The 27,851-nt window shown below is 44.4% G+C and overlaps 2 protein-coding genes across 2 annotated transcripts; one reads left to right on the forward strand and one right to left on the reverse strand.

The window, feature by feature from the left end:
- Window positions 1-814: 814 nt before the first annotated feature.
- On the forward strand, window positions 815-17,159 carry PCYB_092890 (dynein heavy chain; the record flags this gene model as incomplete). The annotated part of the gene is made up of 4 exons (XM_004222403.1): window positions 815-3,799; window positions 3,983-4,756; window positions 4,812-10,440; window positions 10,561-17,159. Exons 3-4 carry the CDS (start codon window positions 4,812-4,814, stop codon window positions 17,157-17,159), a joined length of 12,228 nt encoding a protein of 4,075 aa, XP_004222451.1. The 5' UTR covers window positions 815-3,799; window positions 3,983-4,756.
- Window positions 17,160-18,278: 1,119 nt separating this feature from the next.
- Window positions 18,279-25,105, reverse strand: PCYB_092900 (hypothetical protein; the record flags this gene model as incomplete). Its single annotated transcript, XM_004222404.1, has 2 exons — window positions 18,279-22,895; window positions 22,973-25,105. 2 exons carry the CDS (start codon window positions 25,103-25,105, stop codon window positions 18,279-18,281), a joined length of 6,750 nt encoding a protein of 2,249 aa, XP_004222452.1.
- Between the last annotated feature and the right edge of the window lie 2,746 nt (window positions 25,106-27,851).

Consider the following 27,851-nt stretch of genomic DNA (forward strand, 5'->3'; position numbering starts at 1 on the left):
CTACTCCTACTTGCATAAGAAGAAAAAAAAAAAAAACATCAAAAATAAATTGCCAATATTGTGGTTTCATTTGGGGTCCATTTTCCCAGGATTCGCGTGCATAATAAGTCTCCACGTGAGAACCTGTGCACATTTGGCAGACGCTTGGAATAACGTATGCCTCGCTAAATATAGATACATTAGACAGCTACGCGATGTGTTAGGTGAGTTCCCAAGCTAGGCGATTTTGCTTGTTGGGCGGAGGTGCATATGTATCTTCGCTTCAATCACTCGCATTTGTGTAAGCGATGGGGAAAAGAAACTGCGCAAAGGGTGTAGAAGCGGCACAGTAGAGACTTAGAAAGCGCGCCGAAACGGTGCAGAAGAGACTTAGAAAGCGCTTCGAAACGGTACAGAAGAGACGACTTAGAAAGCGCTTCGAAACGGTACAGAAGAGGCGACTTAGAAAGCGCTTCGAAACGGTACAGAAGAGACGACTTAGAAAGCGCGTCGAAACGGTCCTTTAAAACCGCGCTGGCATAGGGGACCTCCGTACGAGCACTTTCTCATCAGTGCCAAAAGTGTCTCTCCATTTTCACTTCTCCAAAAAAAAAGGAGGAGGAGCGTCTACGTGAGTGTAACTTGTTCCCCGTATGTGTGTTACCTTGAGGGGAAAGCAAAGGAATCTCTGAAATTGCTCCGGAAGCGCGGGCACCCCGCCGTGACTAATCGCTCACGCGCAGTAATACATGCGCTCTTACACATTCACGTATATACATACGCATCCACACCCACACTTCAACACATATGCACCCGTCCCTCCGCGCCGAAAAACATGACAAAGGATCCCGAAGGCCAGTATGAGGCCCTAAGTCTGACCGAACTCAAAAGCAGTGCCCAGGAGAAGAATGTCATTGGCTACAGCGTGAACTTCACCGTGGGGGGGGTGCTGCTCTTCGGGGGGTTCAAAATCGACTCGGAGGTGAATGACAAGGATAGCGACAAAGATGGTGGAGACGGTAGCGAAAGTAGCGACGGTTGCAATCGGGACGACGGCGCGGGCAGTGTCTGCAACGACGCCTATCTGGTGCACATCAAAAAAGAGAAAGTAGAGTATGAAACGCTAAGGAGTAAAGTTAAGCCGAAATGCAGGTGCTACCATAACTCGTGCACTTTGCTGGAAAACTATGTTGTCATTTTTGGAGGGCTACACAGCGAAGTGCCCTTCGTTGCGCTTAATGACTTGTGGATTTTTAACAGCGCAAATAAAACCTTTGCGGAGATAAAGGTAACTGCGGCTGAAGAAGCGACCGAGGGAGAGGAGACGGCGCCTGGGTCTTCCAAAAGCGAGGGAGAGGGAGATGACGAAATGTACGATGGATCGAAATTAAGTGGAGAGGACGATTACATAAAAGTGGACGAGGGAGACGACGGGAATAATAACAGTTACATATTGAACAGTGTGCACTTGAAAAAATTAGGGAAGTATCTGAGCTGTGAGAAAAGTGCGCTTGGCAGTCAGGGTAGCTGCGTTGTCCCCGCCCCGAGGTACTTCTCCAGCTTAGACCTATACGTAAGTAGGAAAGGGGCACCAGAAGAGGCAGCGGAGGGAGTGGTAAAGGAAGCGGCAGAGGTCACGGCAGAGGACGCGGCAGATGGAGCTGAAGACGACGCGGCAGATGGAGCTGAAGACGACGCGGTAGATGGAGCTGGAGACGACGCGGCAGATGGAGCTGGAGACGACGGGGCGGAGGGAAAAAACCCATTAAGCGTAAAAAACAACAAAATTGTCCTGAAAAATGCAAACGCGTACGAATATTTCAGCCTCATCCTATTTGGGGGATACGGCGGATACGACAGAAGCAGCTTCAACGACTTGTATGAATACGACATTTTGAGGAACCAATGGATTTTACGAACCTGTAAAGGTAGTACCCCCTCGAATAGGTACGGACATGTATCCTTCATCAATGAAAATAATTTATTCATTTTAGGAGGAACCAATGCAGAAGTCAGCTTTAATGACATGTACGCTTGTAACTTGAGAAATAACGAATGGTCCGAAATAGACTTTTCCTATTCCTTCAATGTCTCAAAAGTATTTTGTACAAACGTGATGGTAGAATCGATAGATAGAAATATTATTTTCATTTTCGGGGGGTACAATATTGTTAGTGATGAAAAGGGGAACAGAAAAATAGAGTACAGCAATGCAGATTTGAATATGTTGAAACTGTATGATACGTTTAAGTTGGAAGATTTGAAGTACACCGTACTTAGGAATAAGGATACTTTAACGGGTTCTACATCTACCGGAATAGGAACTCCCAACATAAACACAATAGCTAGCAAAGCACAGAATGGACCTGCAACAAATAAACACAGGAATCAACTCAGCCAAGTGGATAAACTAAAAGGAACACCAAGGGGAGAAAATCACGAGCAAGATGACCCAACGACTAATACCAACTTCTGTTCCATGACGTACGATTTTGTAGACACGAATTTGATCATCACAGATTCAAAGCAGAAAATTTACGTGATGAATATAAGTAGAATTATAGGACCCAAGTATGCCATTTTTTCCCTACTGCCAAGATATTGCGATATTGAGGGTAGAAAAAAACTACTCTTGAAGGGAAAAGGATTTATGAACGAAGGTAAGATCAGTATAAAATATACATCTGATGATGTCGACCTGTTCAGTGAAGGAATCTACATTAATGAGAATTATATTTACACCATTGTGCCTAGTGCAAAAGACAAAATTAGAAACAACATCTGTGATGTGCACCTGTCCATTAATGACAAATGCTACACCACTAATAAGTGCGTTCTGGAGTATTACTACAATATAGATGCAAAGAAGACTCTGATTTTTGGGTCTGGCTTGTTAGAACCCATTTGTTTAAAAGAACCCAATATTTTCTTTCTCATAGCTAGAAACTCCTTGAACGAAAAAAAAAAAATCGGAGGAGATAAATTCCAGATCAGCATCACGTATGAACAGGATGGAATTCACCACGACGTGAAATACACTCTGTATGATGTTAACAATGGATTTTACATCGTGAAGTACTTCCCTTATCAGGAAGAGGGGGCGCCGAGCGATGCCACCACTATCTCTGCCATTCCGGGGGGAGAGGTGGACCCTGTCCAAGGGGGCTCCAACTTGGCAACCGCTGCCGGAGGCGCGGCTGTGGAGGAGATGGAAGCGGTGGAGGCGGCGAATGCGGTGAATGCGGTGAATGCGGCGAAAACGGTGGAAGCGTCAGGTACTGAGGGCGCAGTGGTAGTGGAGGAAGCGGCAAACCAAGAGAATCTGCTCAAGGCGGAAATCGGCCAAGGAGAGGAACGCGGCGGAAAAGAGGAAGACCCCCCACGCATCACGGGAACCATCCACATATCGGTGAAGCTGAAGGGGGAAGACACCCAAAACAGTCCCTTCGCCCTGAAGGTGTACAGCCGAGTAACAGACAAAGCCACGTTCGTGAAAAAATTTGTCAACGACCGGTTAGAAGACTTAATAAAAAAAGGAGAACGCGTTCTCAATTTGATCAGAAACAAAGACTTGAGCACCGCCAACCTGATCGAGCTAAACGTTAACATTGAAAACTTTCTGAGTAAATTCTCCAAGTCGATATATGATATAAATACCATCGAGCAGTACATCCTATACGGGTCCATCGATGCGGGGATGGTGGAGCCAATACTAGAACAGGTGCACCGGGAGGGGAACGTGGTGGATGCCTCTCTGGAGGACGAGTCTTTCATCGAGAGGTACATCGACGAATTGATAAGCGCCCAAAGGAACAGGAAGGTGCGCGGTGGGGGCGGCGGAGGCGCCGATAGGGAAAATGGCCTAAGCGGTCAAAGTGGAGGAGGCGCTCAAAGTGGCGGAAGCGATCCAAATGGAGGAAGCGATCCAAGTGGAGAAAGCGATCCAAGTGGGCAAAGCGGAACAAACTGCACAAAGGGCACCCCACCAGACTCCCCCGCGCAGGGCGCAGGCAGCGCCTTCCTGAAGGTGAAGGACAACGAAGGCATTGCCAACTTTATCGATTCAAGCAAAATGAAATTCGTGGACTGCGTGGAGGCCAACTTGGTGAAGAGGCTGAAGAGCTACATTGCGCTGCTGAACAGCGAGGAGTCCAGCCTGCGCAGCAGGAAGGAGGCGAAGAGGAGCGACGGCGGGGTGGGGGATACCGCACTGGGGAAAACAGCCCTGGGGAAAACCGCCCTAGGAAAAACCGCTCCAGCTGTAGGAAAAACCTCTCCAGCTGTAGGAAAAACCGCTCCAGCTGTAGGAAAAACCGCTCCAGCTGTAGGGAATTCCTTCGAAGAGTGCCCCAGCCAGGGAGAAGATAACCAAATAGAAGTGATCATAAATTTGCTGAGCTTCTACCACAAGCTGAAATCAGTCTGCATCTGTAAAAGGGAAAAGGAACTAAAGGAAGAATTCGTGAAAGAAGAAAAGGAAAGCATAAAAACGATGAAGCTTAACTATAACAAGTTTGTAAACATAAAAAAAAATTTGGAAACATCGAGCGTCTATACACATAGCAGTGGCTATGAAGGGTCCCTGAAAGAGCTGGAAAATATGAAAAAGTACGTAGAAGAAATTAAAGAAGAAGTGAGCAAGGTGGAACAAATCTCAAAAAATATCGTAAAAATAGACAACGTAGAAGAGTTAAGCAAAGACATAGACAATTTAGAAAAAGAAATTGATGAAATAGAAAAGCTATGGATGTTTATAAAAAAAAGATCAAGTACTTAACGGATTCCTTTTTTCTACATTTAACGACTTAGATGTCGAAGAGTTCGATATTCAAATGAAGAACCTCCAAAATGAATTCAAAAAAATCAAAGTAGACAGGAAACATAATATATGGAAAGAAGAAATGGCCAAGCTGAAGGACACTATCAAATTTGTATCTGTCATAAGTGAATTAAAAAAGACATTCATTAAGCAGAGACACATAAAAGAGATCGAACTTAGCATAAACGAGGAGAGGTACAAAGAAAATCAAGAACCAATTAATCTTCTCATCGATGAAAACACACTCACCATTTATTTTTACAAGCTCAATGTGATCAAGTACCATGAATCCATAGAAGAAGTTATCATCAAAGCTTACAATGAAAAAGGCATAGAAGAAATAATACACAAATTTGAAGACTATTGGGATGGAATCCATTTTAAGCATAAGGATTATAAAAATGGAATAATTCTGACCTACATTGATGATCTGTGTGTTGAGACCATAGAGGAACATCAAATGAGCCTCCAGAACTGCTTCTCCTCCAAATATTTCCTCTTTTTCTCAAAGGAGCTAAACATTTGGCAGAAAAAAATCTCCAATATTTACGAAGTGATTCTGCTACTCAAAGATATCGAGAAGCTTTGGGTGTATCTTCAAAATATGTATGTCTACTCAGAGGAAGTGAAAAAGGAACTGCCCTTGTACTCCAAATTTTTTCTAACCATTAATGATGAGTACTTGGATATGGTGAAGCAAATTTTGGGGAATAACACCAAGGTGGTGGACTTCGCTAATGAGGAGGGCATTATAGAGAAGTTAGAAGAACTAAAGGTGAAGCTGTGCAAGAGTGAGAAGCCTCTAAATGAGTATCTTGATTCCAAGCGGAAGTCCTTCCCTAGGTTCTTCTTCATATCATCTACTGACTTGATTGACATCCTCTCCAATGGGAACAACTTCAAGCTCGTCAACACCCACGTGCAGAAGATTTTTCTCTCCATCCGGAGGTTCGTAACGCGTGGGGAGGTCCTCACGGAGTATGAGCTGGGGAACGAAGTTAGTCTGGGGGGGGCACCTCCAGAAGACGCTGAAGAAGTCGCTCCACATGCCGTTGAAGAAGCCGCGCAAGATTCCCCTCAAGACGCCCCCCCTGTGGAGGTCCAAAACGAGGTGATCACGAAGCTGATCTCGTCCTACGGAGAAGAAATATGCAACTTCCACGAACCCCTAGCGCTCAAGGGGAAGGTCGAGTGCTACCTCAACGACATCATAAAGCACATCAAGTACACCCTAAAGTACTACATTGCAAATCTGTTCAAATTGAAACACATGTACAATACAGAGAAGGACAAATGGATAGACCAAAATTACCTATCGCAAGTTTTTATCCTTTGCAATTCCATATTTTTCGTTCACGACGTTGAAAATATTCTACGCAAAGGAGATTTAAATGTAAAGGAACAGCTCAAGGCTTACTATAAAAACCACATCACTCAACTAGAAAATGTAATTAAAAAGGTTCAAAAAAAGCTGACAGTGAAAAATAGAATCAAAGTTATGTGTATAATTACTTTGGATACTTTCTACAGAGACATACTGGAGGTCATCCTAAAAAATAAAAACTCCATTTCGATAAACATGTTCGATTGGCAGTCACAAATTAGGATGTACCCGTACTTTAATGATAAGACAAGTGGTGGCTCTCCGTCTTGGGGGAGTGCCCACAGGAATGGACAAACTCACGACGTAGGAAAACATGAAGAAGTAACCGGGGAGGCAGACCTCTCAGTGGATGCAACAGAGCAACAGATGAATCAATCCACGGGACATCATGCAGATGAAAACATTTATGAAGAAAACTCTCAAAACTTCAAGCAGCTTTATATAAAAATAAAAATCATGGACTGCTCTTTTAACTACTCATATGATTATATTGGCAATTACCAAAGGCTAGTCATTACTCCATTGACTAGTCGTATATACATCACAGCTACGCAGGCGCTAAGTCTCTATATGGGATGTGCACCCGCTGGTCCTGCAGGTACTGGAAAAACGGAGACAACGAAAGACTTGTCGAGCTTCTTTGGAAAAAACTGCTACGTGTTTAATTGCTCAGATCAGCTGGATTACAAAAGTATGGGGAATATATTTAAGGGAATTGGCAGCACCGGGTGCTGGTGCTGTTTCGACGAATTCAATAGGCTGATCCCAGAAGTGCTGTCTGTTTGCTCTATTCAATTTAAGTCCATCCTGGACTGCAAACGTAACAATAATAATGTGTGCATAATCGGGTCCGATGAAATTATCGTGAAAAAAAACTGCGCCGTTTTTATCACCATGAACCCCGATTATCTGGGCAGATCTAAATTGCCAGAGAGTCTCAAAATTTTGTTCAGACCTATTACTGTCATTGTTCCAGACTTTAATAAAATTTGTGAAAATATGCTCATGGCTGAGGGGTATGTAGATGCCAAGTACTTGTCCATAAAATTTACGACCTTCTTCGAGCTGGCACAAAGTCTACTGAAGGAGAAGCATTGCGACTGGGGGCTGAGAAGCATCAAGAGTGTCCTCACCAAGGCGGGGTTCCTAAAGAGGACCTACCCAGACCTGGACGAAAACAAATTGCTGTACTCGGCCATACACGACATTAACATCGCTAAAATATCTGCCTCCAACTGCCCCGTCTTCTCCGGGCTCCTCAACGATATTTTCTTTTCCCACCAGGGCGCCAGCGTAAACGGTGCTGAGAAAGGTACGTCGAAGGGTGCGTCCAACGGTGCGTCGAACGGTGCGGTGGAGGAAGACAAGGTGGGGGGTGATGAAAAAGTCGTCCCAAATGGGGTAGCAAATGGGGTAGCAAATGGAGTAGCAAACGCCGCGAATAACGGCGAGGCTAACTCCCCTGTGAACCCGCCCGCGGGGGAGTTCCACCAGAACGCCATAGAAGAAGAGTTGATGGAAATCTGCAGGAGGAACCACCTGTTCGGGCTGAACTATTTCGTTAAAAAAATAATGCAACTGAACGATATAATCAACATAAGGCACTGCGTATTCATCATGGGAGAAGCGGGGTGCGGAAAGACAACCCTGTTCAACATGCTGATGGAGTACCAAAAGCAACAGAAGCTAAAAACGGTGAGCATCAGAATCAACCCCAAATCGATCAGTATCGATGACTTGTACGGAAACGTCCATATAAAGACAAGGGAATGGAAAGATGGGGTATTCTCCAAATATATGAGAAGCTACTCCAAGAGAGAAGACTGCGACAAGGCGTATATCATCTTCGATGGAAATTTGGATTCTCATTGGATAGAAAATATGAACTCTGTGATGGATGATAACAAAGTGCTGACCCTATCGTCAAATGAGAGAATTTTGTTGAAAAATCACATGAACTTAGTGTTTGAGTTTAGCGACTTAATGTTTGCAACCCCAGCTACGATATCGAGAGCAGGGTTAGTCTACTTCTGTGTAGATCCGAATGACATTTGGAAGAATTACTTCCTCTCCTGGATTGACAAACATGAAAATTTTAATTCTACTGTTAAAAAGGGCTTTGAAAAATTAATGTACAAATATGTAGAACCCACTTTTGCCTACCTGAACACGGTGAACACATCCGTTAAAGTGTCACCCATCTCACACATTCAGTCCTTGGCAGCCTTACTAGACATCCTCCTAAAGGATAACAATTTCGAGAGTATGGAACACTACTTCGTGTACTCAGTGATATGGTCTTTTGGAAGCTTCCTTGGAGAGAAAGACAACGCAAACTATAAAAAGAGTTTCGACAAGTACTGGAAAAATACTTTTAAAAGCATAAAGATGAACAGAAAAATTAGCGTGTTCGATTTTTTCATAGAAGGTAATAAATTCAAAGAGTGGGAGGAAAGTGAAATAAAGAATGAAGTGAACACAAGTCTCCTTCTCCAGGATGATATATTCGTCGAAACAGTAGAGAGTTCCTCCTACAAGTATATAAGTAAATTGTTCCTCAAATCCAACATGCCCATTTTATTTATTGGAAAAACAGGAGTGGGTAAAACTCTGCTGTGTAAAAAAATTTTAAGTGAAGAAAGGGAAGAATACAAAAGCTTCTACATGATTTTTAACTACTACACGAATGCTAAAAATGTGCAATGCTTAATGCAAAGTTGTTTGGAAAAAAAATCAGGCAAGCAGTTTAGCCCCCCTTTTCAACAGAAACTGATCTACTTCATCGATGATATTAACATGCCCAAATGCGATGATTACAACACACAAAGTGCCATTGAATTGTTGTGTCAATATATAGATACAAATTCTTGGTTTGACTTAGAAAAATTAAACCTCATCAAAATAGTGAATACAAAGTTGATATCTTGTATGAATTATAACAGGGGGAACTTTACAGTGAACCCAAGACTTCTTCGACATTTCTTCATCCTAAATGTTAGCTTCCCAGAGAATAATACTGTTAATAGCATTTTTAGTGTCCTCCTCAAGGGACATTTCAACAGTTTCAAACAGGACGTAGCTGACTTAGTTCCATCTATCCTAAAGTCTACCATATCTCTTTTCTACAACATCGAGAAAACGTTCAAAAGGACAGCCACCTATTTCTACTACGAGTTTAACCTTCGAGATATTCATAGCATTGTCAAAGGGTTACTTACTGCACAACCTACTGCTTTCCAAGACTGTGATAAGTTACTCTTCCTTTGGCTACACGAATGTGAAAGGGTTTATTCGGATAAGCTAAACAAGGTAGATAAAAAAAAATTCAAAGCACTCATTATCGATATAGTGAAAAAAATGTACAATAAGTATGAAATCAGCAAATTTGTGATGAACAATGATAAGTCTTTGATTTTTTCCAACTTCCACAAAGGAGGTACTGCCACAGGTGGGTATAACGACAAGGTGTATGATCTGTGCAGAAATATGGATGACCTTACCGCCTACCTAACAGAGGAACTAAATGAATACAACAGCTTTTACAACTTAAATATAGTCCTTTTTAATGATGCAATAAGGCATATTTGCAAGTTAATACGAATTATAGATAATTTAAAATCACATGCTTTGCTGCTAGGAATTGGTGGATGTGGGAAGACAACCATCTCGAAGTTTTCCTCGTACATTTCATCGAAGACTTTTTTCGAGATGGACTTTTCTGCACAGTGTACAGATAATGATGTGAAAAAATATTTACAAAATATTTTTTACAAGTGTGGCATGAAAAATGAAGATATCATTCTCTTCCTCAAGGAGAGCAAAATTCATGATAGCTTCTTCATCTACGTGAATGAATACATGTGCTCAAATAACATAATCGATTTGTATACAAAGGAGGAGAAGGACTACATTGTTCAGAACATGAGGAATATTGCCAAGGCGGAGGGTATCCAGGAGACTGACAGTAGCATATTTGACTACTACGTGAAGAAGGTTAATGAGAATTTGCATTTCATTCTTTGCTTTTCCCCCACGAGTAACAATTTTAGAGACAAGTCGAACAATTTCCAGTGTATACTTAACAACACCATGATTGATATTTATGACAACTGGGAGTCCGACTCGCTTCTCTGTGTGGGGCAGAACTACGTGAGTAACATCTACATCAATTTGCGCACTGGGGACATAGAGCTCAGCGAGGACTGCCTGGGGGGGGCTTCGCAGAGCGGAGCAGGAGTGTCCCTCGTTGCCTCTACCAGTGTAGCGGCCCCTGCCCCTGCCGCTGCCCCTGCCTCTGCCGCTTCCCCTGTCGCTGCCTCTACCGCTTCCCCCGCCGCTTCCCCCGCCGCTTCCCCTTCCCCTGCCGCTGCCCCGGAAGAGCACGTCAACCTGAAGGGAATCGTGACGGAGTACCTGAAGGAGTGCTACGAGGACCTTCTAGAAATCGCCTCCAACTACTACGCCCACGAGAGGGCACACATCTACATCACCCCCAAGCTCTACCTGGAGAGCATCAAGACCTACCACATGATGCTCCTAAAAAACATCACCAGTATAAGCAGCAAAATGGATATGCTCAAAAGCGGAATCACGAAAATGAACGAAACTAGCGCAAACGTGGAAAATATCAAAAATTGCCTTAAGGAAAAAAAAAATATATCGGAGGAGAAAAAAGAAGCCTCAGAAAAATATGCCATAGACATTGGAAATGAAAAGATGATCGTTAAGAAAGAGAGCGACTTGGCAGACATAGAAGAACAGAATTGTTTGGAAATACAAAAAACGGTGCTCAAGCAGCAGGAGGAATGTGAAAATGACATAGCCTTGGGAATTCCACTCATAGAACAAGCGGAAGAAGCGTTAAATACACTCAACAAAAAAAACATACAAGAGCTGAAGACGCTAAATAAACCGCCACCAGGAGTAGAAGACATCACAGCAGCAGTTATGCAACTACTAGCCACAATAGACACGACTATCTCTGTGGATAAATTTGGAAAAATTAAAGATAGGAGTTGGAAATCGGCTCAGAAAATGATGATAAATCCAGAAAAATTTATTTCCCTACTTAAAGACTACAAAAATAAGATTGACGAAAATTTAGTTCCAGATTGCAACTTCAAGTACGTAGAGAATTTAATTAACCTTCCCCATTTCAACAAAAATGCGATTCAGAAAAAATCCAAAGCTGCTGCAGGGCTAGCTGAATGGGTTCTAAATGTTACATCGTTTCACAAAATTATACAAAACATTTTACCCAAGAGAACACTCCTAGAAAGTACCAAAAAAAGTTTGGAAGAAGCAAACGAAAAGTTGCAAACGGTACGAGAAAAAGTACAGTCCCTTAAGGCACAGCTCAGCACTCTTATAAGTCAATATGATCACGCTCTCTACGAAAGAGACCTTGTCATTTTGGAAGAAAAGAAACTTAAAACTAAGTTGGAACTATCCATCAGATTGATAGACGCTCTCAGCAGTGAACAAATATCATGGTCCAATCAGTATGAAGTTTTGAAGAAGAAAAAAAAAACCATCCTCACGGATATACTTTTGTCTTCGACTTTTGTTACCTTCTGTGGGGGATTCACCAAAAAGTACAGAAACAAAATTATGACCAAATGTGTTGAGACCTTGAACAGGAAGAATCAGATTCAGAACGAGGTCTTTAGCGAAGTGCTTAAGAAGCTGCAAAAGAGTGCTGGAAAGGAGAAGCCTGCCAAGGGGACCGGCGTCCCGGATAGCACGGCTAACGAGTGTGCGGGTGCTTCCATTGCGGGTAGCGGCGTGGGCATAAATCACAGCGGTTTAGACCAAACGGGGGGAGATGGTGCGCTACACAGAGGAGACGCTTCCCCCTGCACGGAGGACTCCAAGGAAGACCTTCCATACGACATCTTCTCAGTGAGCAGCTTCAACTTGGACCTCCTAATAAACGAAGAAACTCTTTCTAAGTTGAGCAAGCAGGGCTTAACCCTAAACTCAGTATGCATAGAAAATAACTTGATCCTGGAAAACAGCGAAAAATTTCCCATAATTATAGATCCTCAAATGGAAAGCCTCAAATGGCTAATCAATAGCCAAAAGGAGAAAAGCGAAAAGCTAATCATCACAGATATAAACGACAGTATGCTTTTTAAAAAAATAATCGAGTGTCTCTCATTTGGATACTCCATAATAATAGAAAATGCGGATGAAAACATCGATAACTCTCTCTACAATATTATTTCAAAAAATATAATAAGGAGAAAAAATAATTACTACATCAACATTAACGAGAAGGAACACGTTTTCCACCCCTCGTTCTACATCATCCTGCATACTCAGTTGTCTAATCCCCATTACCAACCAGAGATACAGTCAGCTTGCTCCCTCATCAATTTCACTGTAACTCCTGACGATCTAGAGGAGCATCTCCTTTCCATTACCCTAGAAAACGAATTCAACCACTTATCCAAGAAGAGAAAAAAATTATCCTTACTTAAGTATGATTATATGTGCCAACTGTCCTTTCTCCAATCATCTATCTTACAGAAGCTAACCAATGCCAAAGGAGACATCCTAGACGATGTTTCTCTCATTGAAAATTTAGAAACTACAAAACTGCTTAGTGAAAATATTACCAAAAAAACAGAAATTGTGAAAAGCACAGAAGTGCATATCAACACTATTATTAACTTGTATAGACCTTTGTCTAGACGGGGGGTCATGTATTTCTTCATTCTACAGAAACTCAAAAATATTCATTCGTTTTACTTTTATTCGTTGGAGATCTTTTTGAAGATTTTTATCAAGTGTCTCAATGACTGTGCTCAGTTCAGACCCCCAAATAGCGGTCCACAACCAAGGGGCAAGAGCCGCCGCAAGAGGGTGCTCGCCAAGGGGGGAGAAGTGGCTGGGGAGGGGGGAGAAGTGGCTGTGAAGGAGGGAGAAGTGGCTGTGAAGGAGGAAATAGCCACCAAGCTGGAAGTAACCGTGAAGGCGGAAGGGCCAACCGAGCAGGAAGTAATCGCCAATCCAACCGAGCAGGAAGTAATCGCCAGTCCAACCGAGCAGGAAGTAATCGCCAGTCCAACCGAGCAGGAAGTAATCGCCAGTCCAGCCGAGCCAGAGGCTATGGCCAATACAAACGAACATGAGGGTTCCGCCAGTCCAGCCGAGCCAGAGGCTATCGCCAATCAGGATGAGCCAAGAGAAGAGGAAACTACCGAAAAAACGGAAGCGCCGGATGCAGCGGAAGCAGCGGTAGAGCCAGAAGGGGGCACCAACCCAACAGCACCCGAAGTTTCCGATAACGTAGATGAGCCGAGAGAAGAGGAAATAACTGAAAAATTGGAGGAGCCCCAAGTAGCGGTCGAAACGGCCGAACCAGAAGCGGCCGCCAATCAGGATGAGCCAAGAGAAGAGGAGACAGGAGAAAAACCAGAAGAACCCGAAGTGGCAGCCGAACCAACCGAACCGGAAGTGGTTGCCAATCAAGGAGAACCCGAACCTGCCGATACTCAGAACGCACTTGAAAAGGACGCGAGTCCAATCGAACCCGAACCCGAAGCGGGCGTAAACCCAGTCGAATTAGAAGCGGTTGTGAATTCAGCAGAACCAGAAGAAACAGAAACGGTTGTGAATTCAGCAGAACCAGAAGAAACAGAAGCGGTTGTGAATACAGAAGAACCAGCCGGAACAGCCGAACCAAGCGGACCAGCCGAACCAGAAGTGGCCGGCAAACCCGAATCGCCCCCTGCTGCTGAAGTGGAGGCCACGCCCAGCGCGAGGAAGGGAGACGAGGACCCCAAAAAGGAAGACCTGGATATCAAAAGTCTAGATGGCAACGAGTCGGATGGCAGCGAGTCGGATGGCAGCGAGTCGGATGGCAGCGAGTCGGATGGCAGCGAGTCGGATGGCAGCGAGTCGGATGGAATCGAATTCGAAAGTGACGACCTGGACGGAGAAGACGCCCAAAGTGAAGAAACAAAGATAGACAAAAACGAAGTGCAGAAGAGAGTGAACGTACTGATCAGTCTTCTAATCGAAAAAATGTGGATGTATATCGATAAGGGACTCCTAGAGAGAGACAAACTGATCGTGAAGTGCCTCATCATGTTAAACTTGGAGAAGCTAAACGGAAATATTAGCCAAGAGGAGGAGGATATGTTTATAAACCCAAAGTGTAAGCTAAAAGATAGCCAAAGAGAAAATGAGCGAGGAGAAAATGGACGAGGAGAAAATGGACGAGGAGAAAATGGAAGAGGAGAAAATGAACGAGGAGAAAATGAACGAGGAGAAAAAAAAATGATCAATAAATCCTTCATGAGTGAAGACCTATATCAAGATTGTAAGAACTTAGAAAATTTGAATGACTTCGATAATCTTACAGAGAGCTTAGAAAGTGAGAGCATGTCGTGGAAGCAGTGGTTCCTAAGTGACAAGGTAGAGAATGAGGAGCTCCCCAGAAAGTATAACAACTTGAAAGAATTCTCCAAGTTGCTACTAATAAGAGTGTTGAGGAAGGACAGGTTCCCTTTGGCGTTGAAAAACTACATCAGGATGAATATCAAAATGACGAATGATGAGAAGAACACCTACGCACTGGATAAAATCCTGGAGGAGTACATCGATAACAAGACGCCCGTGTTGTTTCTGTTGACACCAGGAAACGACCCCTCTAAGGATATCGAGGAGTATGTAGCGAAGTTGAAGAGGACCAAAGGAAGGGGCGAGAACAGTGGCCAAAAAATTGGGCAAAAAGATGATCAGCCAAATGGGGAACACTACAGCGAAGAAACCATTTCCTACGTAAATATCTCTATGGGACAGGGACAGGAGAGCATTGCGCTCAAGTACCTCAGGGAGATATCCAAGTCAGGGGGATTCATATTCCTACAGAATATCCACCTCATGACGAAATGGTTAAAAGAATTTGAAGAAATCCTCGACAAAATATTAACCGATGCACATCCGAATTTCCGTCTATTCCTATCATCAGCTATCCCTTCCGAAAAAGACACAAAATTGTTACCAGAAAAACTCCTAAAAAAGTGCTTCAGAATTAACAATGAAAAATCATTCAGCCTCAAGGATAACATCAAATGTTGCTTGGAGAAATTCCAAAGTAGGGAATACGACGATAAGCTAAAAAATGTCATTTTTGGTCTCTCCTATTATCATAGCTTACTCTTGGGCAGATTTTTATACGGAAAAATTGGATTCAGTCAATCGTATTCCTTCAATGATAATGATTTGGAAATTTCTTTTAATATTATCAAGAGGTACTTGGAGAGTTACAACACTTTCCCTCTTGCAGATGTTCTATTCCTCATAGGGGAAATAATTTATGGGGGGCATATCACGGATGTATGGGATAGACGTATAAACAAGACGTACGTCAAAAATGTGCTCAAGGAGATATACAAAAATGTGGTTGCTATTAATGGCCGCGCGGGTGGCGGCGAGGTGCAGGGGGTGGGTAACGGAGATGAAGAAAATGACGCAGATGGAGAGGCAGGGGAAGATGGAGAGGCAGGGGAAGATGGAGAGGAGGGGGCAGATGGAGAGGAGGGGGCAGATGGAGAGGGCCAGGGGGAGAACTGCCATACGGGGGAGAGAAACGCAACTGGGCGCGGTGCCCTACACGGGAAGAAGCCTGAGACCCGCCGTGGAAACGACCAGGAGGACGAAATGGACGAGAAGGCAGTCCTCAAGGACACCAGGACGAACATCCTCTTCGAAGTGTTCAAATTCCCTGACTGCACCAAATACAACATTGCTCAGTTAAAAAAATATGTTGACGAAAAATTGAATAAAGAACAGACCTGCTTGCTGGGTCTCCATGTGAACGCAGAAATTGAGTACATGAAAAATGAGTGCTCCAGAATTCTGCAGAACTTGCAAGAGATCAGTAGTCGGGAGATTTCCTCCTCGCAGGGGGGTTCTTACCAAAAGGGGGCAAAAACGGGATCCACGGGAAACCCCGTTGGAAGTACGATTGGAAGTGCGGATGGAAGTACGGTTAGAAGTACGGTTGGAGGTACCCCCGGTGGGGGCAGCAAAGATGATGGAAAGCGCCTCCCCAAGGAGTCGGACCGAGGAGGGAAGAAGGACCGCAACAAAGGAGACACAGAAACGGAGAGTGGAAAAAATGAAACCACTAAAATTATATACGACATTATTAATCGCCTCCTAAATGAACTCCCAGACAAAATAGACATAAGTGACCTCAAAATAGAAGACACAGAAACGAACACATTTATGGTCATTGCATTGAAGGAGTCGGAGAAATTCAACATGCTCATTGATTGTATCCATGACAGCTTAGTGGAGATAAAATTAGTGCTCGATGGTATCCTAAACATGAACAGTAAAATACAACTTAGCATCAAGGCTTTGTTACTACATAACATCCCAGAACTGTGGAAGAGCTTCTCCTATCCGTCCAAAAAGAAACTAATGCCATGGTTTGAAGATTTCAAATTGAGAGTAATTTTTTTACAAGAATGGATTTCAAAAATAAGGTGCAACATTTTCTTGCCTAATTCTGTATGGCTATCGGCTCTCTTCAATCCCATTTCGTTTCTCACCGCCATTAAACAGAAGTTCTCGCATGAGAATAGAGTCCCTATCGATAAGCTAAAGCTCAAGTGGCACGTCACAAATATCACTAAGGTGGAAGATCTGAACAATAAAAATAATTCCTTGTACATCCATGGGTTATTTCTCCAGGGAGCCTCCTGGTTGATTAACTCCCAAAATGACTCCTTCACATTTGACATGGAAAACTTGAGTGATAACGTGTCGTATGGAAATATAGTGGAGTCCGTTCCGAAGAACATTTTCTTCCCCATGCCGCTCGTCTACGTTTACTGTGTCACCGATGAACAGGAAGAGCAGCTCGCCCGTGCATCCGACGCCCGCTATTTGGACACGCCCCTCTATATCACCTCGGACCGGGGCGGCACCTTCGTCTGCTCCGTCGATTTGAAGTAAGGGGGAATCCCTCGTGCAGGAGTGCAACGGATAGCCCACACGAACGCACTTCCACGCACTTCCACGCACATGAACACCCATACCTGAGCGCACTTCTGCACACACTCCAACCCATTTCTCCCCCACACACACCGCAGCCTAGAAACGGACGACGTCGAGGACAAGTGGATTTTGGCAGGAGTTGCCCTCTTCCTATCGGACGATTAGCCCGCGCTGCGCCCTTCCGCCCTTCCGCCCTTCCGCCCTTCCGCCACGGGTAGGGGCAGGTCCTTTTTTCCCCACTTTATCCCCTTGCCTGATTGGCCCTATAGCTCCGTTGCACTTCCTCGCGGAAGCGGCGCCAACTGGAAAGGGGCTCGAAATGGGGCTCGAAATGGGGCTCCAAACGGACTCTGAACCGCCTCACCGGTCGGATAAAGGCTCCCTCCGTGCGCAAATTAACACATCATCAATGTCGACAATTCAGTGGTTGCTCAATTATGGTTCGTGGTGCGCGCAAATGGGTCGAGCCCAGAGCGCACAGAGGCCCACAAAAGGTAGTGTTCATACGCGGTTTGCACACTATGGCATACACAGCGTGATTTACAACATATGGGGTGGAAAAAAGGGAAACGAAAAAAAAAAAATAAAGGACACAAAAAAATAATAAAATAAAAAAATAAATAAATTACACCACAGTAACGTGTGCCAAAATGTAGTAAGGTAAAAATGGCATCAATGAAACGGCTTTTTGGGTTCAAAGCAGAACGCACGAGCACCGCTGCCGTGGCTTCCCCCACACTTGGTGATGCAATTCACCGCGCACAGTTTACCATGTGATCAGTTCTGACGGGTTGTAAATGTACAGGGGGGTCCGCTTCCTTTGTTTCTCTTCTACGGTGTTGCGTCACACGGGAGGGGTCCACAAGGGGGCATCCAAAAGGTCATCCAAAAGGTCATCCAAACGGTCATTCAAACGGAAAAAAAAAAACGCTCAGCGCAGGTATCCTTCCCGTGGAGACGCAGAAGCTCACGATGCGCTGTCGATACGTTGCCAACGCGGTGCCAACACGTTACCAACGCGGTACCAATACACTGCCCCTGTGCTGCCCCTGTGTTGGCCCTGTGCTGGCCCTTCCCCTAGGGAGCCTCACTTTTCCTCCTCTTTACAATCGTGTTTTGATAAAAGTTTTTAATTTGCTCCCGAGTTTTCCCATAAGGATGCAAAGCTAGCAGGAGGGTGTCCCAATTTTTGCCTTCCTTTTCAAACACCTCGAAGTAAATTTCCTTTTCTCTGTCCGTCCATTTGGTGGCAGTTTTCCTAAATGGTTGCTTGGAGGGGTCATCATAACATCCTCCCTCGTAGCTTTCCATCTGTTGCAAGGAATCCATGGAGCACTGATTTGAGGACTTGCTGCTCTGGATGGAGTTCCTTCTGTGTTCTATGTCGGATCTCTCTTGCGGGTTTTCCCTGATAAGGACCTGGGTGAAGAGGTTTTCCACAGGCTGCTTCTCCCATGGCTGCCTTCCCCATGACTGCCTCCCAGCCAGTTCTGCTGCCACCGCCTCCTCCTCGTCGTTCCCTCCACCCGTGTTATCCGAAGTTTTCCTTTTCTTGCAACTCGCAACAGAAGAACTTCCACCATTCCACTTCATATCATTCCAGCGGTCCTCTCCTTGCAACGGGATTGCACTGCTGCGGTTGTTAAAACGTGTCATGTTAAAATGTGTCATGTTAATATTATCGCCGGAACATGATCTATTTTGCTTCATACCGTCCCTGTCTGCTATATGACTTCTCCCCATGAGGAGTCCTCCCGATTCGTTACTATCAGGCACCCAAGAATTTTGTGTGTCCAAAGATTGGCTGTTAATTAGGATGTCATACGATTGGTGCTCTTGGCTTGCGCGTGCTTGACTCATTATCCCTTCACTCAAATTTAGGTCACAAACTTGCATCATCGCTTCCTCTCTCAACTGTGACTCCATCATTGAGTTAGTCCTATCATCACTCAACACCTCTTCGCTACCATTGGTAGCCCATTTGTCCCATCTCGCCTGCATTACGGGCCCCTCTTCGCTCATCTGGGCGTTGGACGTTTTTTTCCTTTTAAGCGCTTTTTCATACTCCGGCTTAACCGTGAAGTCCCTCTTCAGATCCGCCGCAGCCCTTGCACCTGAACCTGAACCAGAACCAGCTACACCAGCTACACCAGCTGCACCTCCTACTGCCCCTTCCGCCATGCCATTCCAACTCAACACATTCGAGAGCCTCCGTTTCGTCGTGGCGTTCACCCAGGTCTGGTTCACCGCCGTCTTGCCCTTTTTCCCGCTATGATTTCTTTCATCTTTGTTCCTCCCATGAATTGTGTGACCCGTTGTTGATCCTTCTTCCACTGCGCTGGGACCCACTCCCGCAACTGCACTCACGCCCCCTTCTTCCCATTGGCCTATTTCCCCCCTCACAAGGGTGTTGTCTTTGCCTCCCCCACCCTTGGACTTCCCTGCAGGGATGATCTCCTTCCTCTTCACGTTCTTCTCCTTCTGCAGACACACACCCTCGTTACTCTGAATGCTGTTCTTTCTGGAGACTTTTTTCATCTTACATTCCGGAGTCACGGGAGCAGTTGAATACCTCCCAATCTCCATGGGTTCCACCTGCACACTATTCTTACTGCTAACTGCTTCGACATTCCTTGTGTCCCTCCAGTTTAAATTTTTTAAAAACTCAAAGCATTTGTATAGGCTCTCTTCAGAGGTCTCAATTTTAACATTATTTTCGAATGGGTTGTTCACGCTGTCGTTCGAGTCCGGGTAGGAGGCTCTCCTGACCGCGTCGTCGTCGTTGCTCGGTTGAGGGTAGAGCCCCAGTACGCTGCTACTCCTACTGTCTACGTTATGTATATCGTGGGTTTTCACTTCGCTTAGCTGAGCAAGAGATCCCATTTCGCTTAGCTCAACAAGGGATCCCATTTCGCTTAACTGAACAAGGGATCCCATTTCTTCGTCATCCCCCTCCACCTCCGCCTCCTCTTCTTCTTTTTCTTCCTCCCCCCGCTTGCTACTACTCGCGCTGCTTCTTCGGAGGTTCACTAATTGTCCATTTTCACCAAAAGGGTTGTAATCACCCCTGTTATAATTCATGTTGCAATTATATGCAAAGGCCATTTTGTCCCTTCTTTCTTTTACCGACCCACATATTCCTGCCACTCTTGTGAGTTCTCCGTTTTGTAAGTTTTTTACGTCACTCTTCTTCTGGTGATGCGTTTTTTCTTCACTGTTGAAGTTGAGCAGTTGATCACACATTTCTTGGTTATCCCTTTTTTCTTTTTTCAGCTTACCCATTGCATTTGCTTGTAAAATTTGCCAATGGGAAGCCTTTTCTTCGTCCACGGGGGGGAAGAACTCACCCGTGGGGGATGCATTAAAGACTTTTTTTCGAGGGAGGTCATTCTTACCCAGATTGGAGGACCCCTCCTCACCAACCGCCTTCTCACTCACCTCGTTACCGTTGCTGGGGGGTGGCGTAGTGATCATACTACTGCACGTGGCAGTGCTTGGTTGCTGATTATATACCAGGGCCACTTTGTAGTGCGTCAACTGAGTCGGGTTTTGAGACATGAAAGGTACTCTATCCAATTTATCCATTTTCTCTATGCTCTCCATCTTCTTTTTCTTCTCTCCCCCCTCGTCCTTCTCGCTCCTTTCATTCTTCCTCTTCTTCTTGTCTCCGTCCATATTATCATTATACACAATTTCGATGATGTCAGAATTGATGCCACTGTAAATGAAATTCTCCTCGTTCTTCACTAGGAAGCATAATTTTTTGTTTGCGCTGAGAATGAACTTGTAATTCTTTGGCACGACATACCCATCGGACATATTTTCAAGCACAATGGTTTTGCTCCTTTGCGTCACGGCTCCGTCTGTGCCTCCATCTATGTTCTGTGCAGTGGTGACGCTTCTGCTCAGGGGGGGGGACGTACTGGTCGTGCGCGCAGGATCCAAACTTCCTCCTGCTGCTGCCGCTGATGCTGCTACTGCTGCTCCTGCTGCTCCTGCTGCTCCTGCTGCTGCTGATGATGAGAGTCCCCCTCCAGTGGTGCTCTGCACATCGCTAAACGTTTTTGCGAAATAGTTTTGAAAGAAGTGGCGAATATTGATAAAGTTAAGGTGAAAAAAATTTGACTGCTCAAACTCACTTGGGTCATAATTCCTCTCCAGCTTCTCCATTAACTGGGCGACAATTTCCTCCTTGGAGTTCTTCTTCGTCGTGTCATTACTACCCACAGATCGATGCTTTTTATTTCTCTTCACTCTGTTCAACGATATGGTCAAGAGAAAATTTTTGAAGTTGAAAAAGTTTTTCGTCAAATAGTAAAAATCCACGCACTGCTTTGTGCTTTTAAACTCCAAGTACTGACTGATTTTTTCGAAATTTTTGGGGTAAAGGAAGTACTTTTCCAAGAACGTTTTGATTTCCTGTTTGTCCCAGATGAAGTTTTTCTCGTTCTCCGCGTCTTTGCAGGTGAAGGGGTTGCTCTGCGCTTCTTTGCTGGTGAAGGGGTTGCTCTGCGCTTCTTTGCTGGTGACGGGGTTGCTCTGCGCTTCTTTGCTGGTGACGGGGTTGCTGTGCCCCTCTTTGCAGGGGACCGGGCCATCCGGCACGACGGACCGATTGTTCTCATTGCAGTAGAGCACATTCCTCTCCAGGGAAAAGAGCGGCATTTTGGGGCCCTGCATGCAGTACAGGTAGGGGAAGGCTTCGACCAAGTGGGAGTTTCTCTTCTTCTTCGAATAGTTAAAGGAGATACAATTTTTACGCCATGTAATACAGGGGCCCGTCAAATTGGCATATTTTATGTTCATATAATCTTTCTTCTTTTCCTTTCCCCTTTTCTCCATCACGTTACCGTTTTCATCCCCACCGTATCCACCGCCATCGTCAATGTCATCGTCACCCTCCTCCTCCTCCTCCTCCTCATCAGCAAAGGGCCGTTTTAACCTAAGTGAGCTGTATGCTAAATTTTTATTGTTGTGTTTAAAACCATATGGTAGTGGTACGAAGATATTCGGATGATCATATGCACGTACAGGTAAAATTCCCCACGCAAAAATATTTTTCCTTTCTCTCTCTTTCTCCCCAATTTCAATGTCTTCTTTCCACATTTTGAATATGTGTTTATATAAAGCGCTATGTTCTTTCATCATTTTTTCTAGCTGTTTTTTTCTTTGCACATAGTAAAAAAAGGTGGGATGAATATTTCTTTGCATGTCTTGGTTTCCCTCTTCGAGATTAAACTCTCTGTTGTGCATATGCGTCACGTAGTATTTCACCGTCACTTCGTCGTTACTGCTGCTGTAGCTGAGCATGTCGTTGTGGATCGTCAAATAGTATGTCTCCATATCGTCACCCACAGTTGTTGCTGCTCCTTTCAATCCGTTCGGAATGAATTCCTCGTCCACGGGGCACTTTGGCTCTTGGTACTGCTTTTTTTCACTTTCATCCTTCACTTTTCCCTTAGCCATAGCTTTACTTTTTCTCATTTGGGAGGCCCCTTTGGCCATATTTTTCATCTTCTTCCCCAGGTACGATGGTGGCACGCTTTTCTTTTGCTCCGCAGGATCCTCCTTCCAGTAACCCTTCGCCTTTTCACTTGGTGAGGCCCCCTTCATACCTACTGCTTTCCCCCCTTTGCTGCACTCCTCCTCAATTTCGCCCTGTCCTTGGTGCACCTCGTCTAAGTACTTTTCCTCCTTCACATGGTAAACTTTACTTTTATTTTTTTTTTTTTTTTCCCCTTGCTGGAGTACAGTGCATACTTCTTACTCACGTAGTTCAACAGCGATAATGGAGAAAAGGCTACTCCCCCGCAGGAGTTCCTTTCCCATTTATTCACAACCTTTTCTAAGTGGGTAATTATATCCTCCACGTCGTAACCCATGTGGTCATACTCCACATTGTTAACGTAAAAATAGTGGTACTTCTTCTTCTCGCTGAGGTTTTGTCTCATCAGGGCGCTCAGAAGAGTGTTATTAAAGCGGTGATTGTCGTCAAAGGCCCTGACTGTGCAGGTCCCGCTTCCATTTCCGCACTCGCTTCCGTTCCCACCGCCTCCGTTCCCACCGCTTCCGTTCCCACCGCTTCCTCCGGTGCTTTCCGATTTTTTCTCTTTTCCACTTTTTTTCCCTTTCCGTTTTTTTTTCTTTAAGAAGAGGCTCCTGTACCTCTGCATGAGTCCCCCGTCGTGCTCCAGTCTCGCGCTGCGGTCCGCCGCGGGGGGGGACACCCCTGTGAGCGGCTCCCCCGTCGGCTCCTCCCCCCCCTCGTGGCACGCAAACCCGCCGCGCAATCCACCCTCCGAGACAAAATTCAAAATTAATTTAATTTTCTTCCCCAAATTTAGCAAATACGGGGGAACGTACTCCCTCTTAAGGTAGAGGCAAATATGGTTGTCCCTCACCTGGTAGCTCTGATGCGCATTTCTCATTTCGTGCGTGTTCATCGCGGGGGCACTGCTCCTATGGCAAGTTCCCGCTGCATGATGAATGCTCATCAAATCGTATTGCTGCGTTGGTAGATAATCATAAAACTTGTTCGATTTTTTATTCACAATAAAATCGTTTGTCACTGATTTGTCCCTTCTCTCCTCAATCAGTTCGCAGGAAAAAACTTTACTTATGCTCACTAGAAAGGTTAATATATTAACGGTCATAATGCTGGTGTTATTTTTCGATACCTCCTCATTTATCTCATTCTTCATGTTAATCCAGCAGATGTTTCTGTTTCTTTGGTCGTTTATTGGGTTGGACAAACTGCACAGGGGTGTGTGATCTGGGGGGGCTTTTTTCTGGTGGCTACAGCTCGTCGGGGTGCCTCTTCCAAGCGGGCCTCTTCCAAGTGCGCCTTTTCCAAGCGGGCCTTTTCCAAGTGGGCCTCTTCCAAGTGGGCCACTGATTTGGTCCCTTTCCTCGTCCTGCCCGTCCCCCACGCTGGGGTAACTGCCCCCGATGGTCTGTGCTCCAAGATCGCTCTCCTCCAGCTGCGGCCCCCGCGGCGGCCCCGCCTTCCGACTCTTCCTCCTGCAGCTGAGGAAATTTAAGAGGAGCTTCTTCTTCCGCATCCTCCTCATCTCTTGTCTATAAATCTCATTGTTATCATGTTCCCCCAAAACCTTACCACACAGGTGAGTGTTTTTATAGTATTTATTTCGAAGCAAGGCTTTATACAGATCCACAAGAACCCAATTTTTAACCTGCAGATGGTCACTTGAGAATTCATTGTGATGGCATTTATTGTTCATGCAGAGACAATTGTCTCTGAAAATTTGGAGAGGAATGAACGAATTTGTAAAATGGTGAGATGAATTAGCGTTGGTACTTTTCCTTTTTTTCTTCTTCCTTTTATCATGTCTAATAATTCTGCTGACTTCTTCCTGTTCCACTACCCCCTCCTCATAGTCATTCTGTCCCTGCTGCTTATGCTGCTGATGGTGTTCTTCTTCTTCGCCTTCTTCTTCCTCTCCTCCTCCCCCTCCTCCTTCTTCTTCTTCTCCTCCTCCGTCTTCTTCTTCTTCTCCTTCTACTTCTCGTCGTAGCTGTAGTTCATCCTTGTAAATTTTTAAACTGTTTTTATTTTTTGTAAAATTTGCTTTGATTAAATCCTTTTCCATCTTTAATATAGCTATGTCATCATTGTTTTCCTCACTGACTCGTTTGATTTGTCTAGTTAACTCCTTCGTCATTTTGTGCAACGCCAGCACATTACTCTCTTCAATCTTTAGGCTGTTTAAATTGGATAGCAGTTTCCCCAAATGTTCGTGCTGCTGCTCTAGCTTGTGCAGTCCCTGCTTCATTTTCCTTTTCAGTTTTTTCAAAATCATATATTTTACCTGCTTCTGTTTGTACGTCTTTTTTTTCGAGGCGCGCGCGCCGCCACTCTCCTTGCTCTTTTTGCTTTCCTTCATGTTTGTTCACATTATGTCTGGCAAGTGCTCAGGAAAGGATTTGCTAAACGGTTCGCGCTTTGCCGTCCCTCCCTTGGCTACACCCATGCATACATGCATACATATATATATACATATAACTGCGCGTGGTGGAGCTAAAACGCTCGTGGCGCATGCTATTACCCCCGCCCGCGCTGCCTGAAAGGGTAACTTCCCCTCAATCGGCTGATTGTAGAAAACCTTCGCACGACATGCAGGCGCTCAGTCGTGGTGCCAAAAGCATAATCCTGCATGAGAAGCCCCAATATGAAATGAAGCGAAAAAAAAGAAAAAGGGGGCCAATCCAGCATGCGCAAGCAAAAGCATACGCAGTACAGGAAATACAGTTCCTACAAAATTAATGTACGCTGGGATGGATTCTCACGGGGAGCGTCATCCTGCTAAGAGGAGTGGGCGACCGAAATGAGGCGGCGAGGTGACGAGAAAGATGGGAAAGAAATGAAGCGAAATAAAAGAAGAGAAATGAAAGAAGCGAAATAAAGATGCTAAATAAAAGAAGCTAAATAAAAGAAGCGAAATAAAAGAAGCGAAAGGATAAAAGAAACGAAAGAAACAAATGAGCTGGAAAAAAAATACTCGAAATTTGAAATGTAACGTTTTAAAAAAAAAAAGCATCAGCTAAAAAGTAGCATGTATGCGTTTCCGAGTGTCACTTAATTATTAATGGTCTATGGAACATCCAAAAAATTTTCATATTCGCCAAAATTTTTTCATCGGGGCTAGGCCACATATATAAAAATATTGTACTATATATTTATTTGAGTTGGCGATGCATGTATACGTCACCTGCTCATCGTACAATGAAAGAAAAGAGAAGAAAAGAATTTTGCTATGGCAGAAAAAGCGAAAAGGAATTTGTTTTCCTTGACCCTCTTCTTTTCTTCTTCCTTTTCTTCTTCTTTTTCTTCATTTTTCCCTCTTTCTGTACCACCAAAATGAGAAGAAAAATTCACGCAGTTCCCCTCTTTGCGAATGCTGGGAAGCAAAAATAAAAAATTGTGACATGCGAATGGTGAAGCCATTCATTTTGTGGTGCGACGGGGTTTTCCTCTTCCCTTTTTTTTTCCTGTTTTTTTTTTTTTACTCTTCTTGTTTCCCCCCCCTCTTTTTACTGGCTACCGTTTTAAATAACAATACATAAAACGACGAGAAAAGTAAAATATCCCCCTGGGGTTACCTCCCCGTCGCCTGCCGTTAAACATAATTTTTGCAGTTCTTCCAGTTGAGCGTAATCCTCGTTCAGATTGCCGCCACTGGGCTTGCGCTCATCCAATTGCGTCAAAATTGGCAACCCCTTTTTTTTACGCCCCTGAATGGCAGTCTAAATAATAAATAAACAGTCCCACATTAATCCCCCGTGCGTCTTTTCTTGCGGAATTTTTTTTTTTTGTCCTACCCCTTATCACATAAAAAATAATTCCCGTTTGTCGGCCGCCCATGTATATGCAATGAATGGTCATTTCGTTTGGCACAGCGGTGAGTAGGGGATATAGGGGAAAAAAAGGGGAAACTGACAAAATGACAAAATGGCAAAATGACAAAATGGCAAAATGGTAAAATAACAAAATGGCAAAGTGACAAAATGGCAAAATGGTAAAATAACAAAATGGCAAAGTGACAAAATGGCAAAGTGACAAAATGACGCCTGGTCGTTTTGTGGACATACGCATGAAAGTACATAAATGTATACTCTTTGAGGGGCTCCGTTCAGTCATCCTGCTTTGCTGTCATGTGGTTCGTCCTATGCCCGTACATTCGCATGCTTGTAGACAATCTTTCATTTAAAAAATTTATTGTCTTCTATCCCAGCAGGCACCCGTTAATGCGGGCGCAACGCAACTGTTCCATTTTTCCTTTTGCAAAACGTCCAAATTAAAGCGGCCACAGTAAAATATCGTGCCATAAATTGTGAGGACTCCCAATGTTAGTGGAATCCTGCAGCATATAAAACAGGCGCATTCTTTTCCCTTTTTTCTGTTTCCGTTTTGCTAGCCATTTTCGCAACTGCAAGCTATTTGAAAAAAAAAAAAATAAAATAAATAAATAAATAAAAAATTCTGACTTGTTCATACAAAAATGTACGCCCTATGTGCTGCATATTATGGTGGATGCCAAAGCGGTGGGGAAGAACTTCTCCATTCTTCTAGGCACAGAAGCGCATAAACACTGAATGCAGGCACTGATGGTGGGGGTATTACGTATGTAGTTATATAAACGACGAATGGGGCGTTTTGTATGGCCATGTGTACATCATCCCCCCAAGTCAACCCCACCTCTTTGCCGTTATGTTGGTAATTTTTTTAAATCTTCCCGTTTTGCGAAATTTCATGAGGGAAATAACACTCCGGAGAAATTAATATCCGCGTCGCCTCGTCACTAGGAAGTGCGTAAGTATATACATATGGGCACGTGTGCACGATTCATATTTATGCGCGGGATGCCTACACAGGAATGATTGTCCATCTGCACAACTCGCCCTTCACAAAGGTATAACCCCTTTCCGTGGCCCATTCCGGTGGCACAAATTCGTCATGTCCCAACTTTTCCTCGACAATTTGGCGTAAAGAATGCATTATTCCCATGGGCCAGAATAAAATCGGATCAATCACTACGCCTGTCACTCGTTTACATCCTTTTTAGAAAAAATGGCAAGTGAGCAGATCCACCGTACTGTACTCATTGAGAAGGGAAGGGAAATTACATAACA

Source organism: Plasmodium cynomolgi, chromosome 9, assembly GCF_000321355.1.
Source record: "Plasmodium cynomolgi strain B DNA, chromosome 9, whole genome shotgun sequence".
In the NCBI taxonomy this organism is placed as follows: Eukaryota; Apicomplexa; class Aconoidasida; order Haemosporida; family Plasmodiidae; genus Plasmodium; species Plasmodium cynomolgi.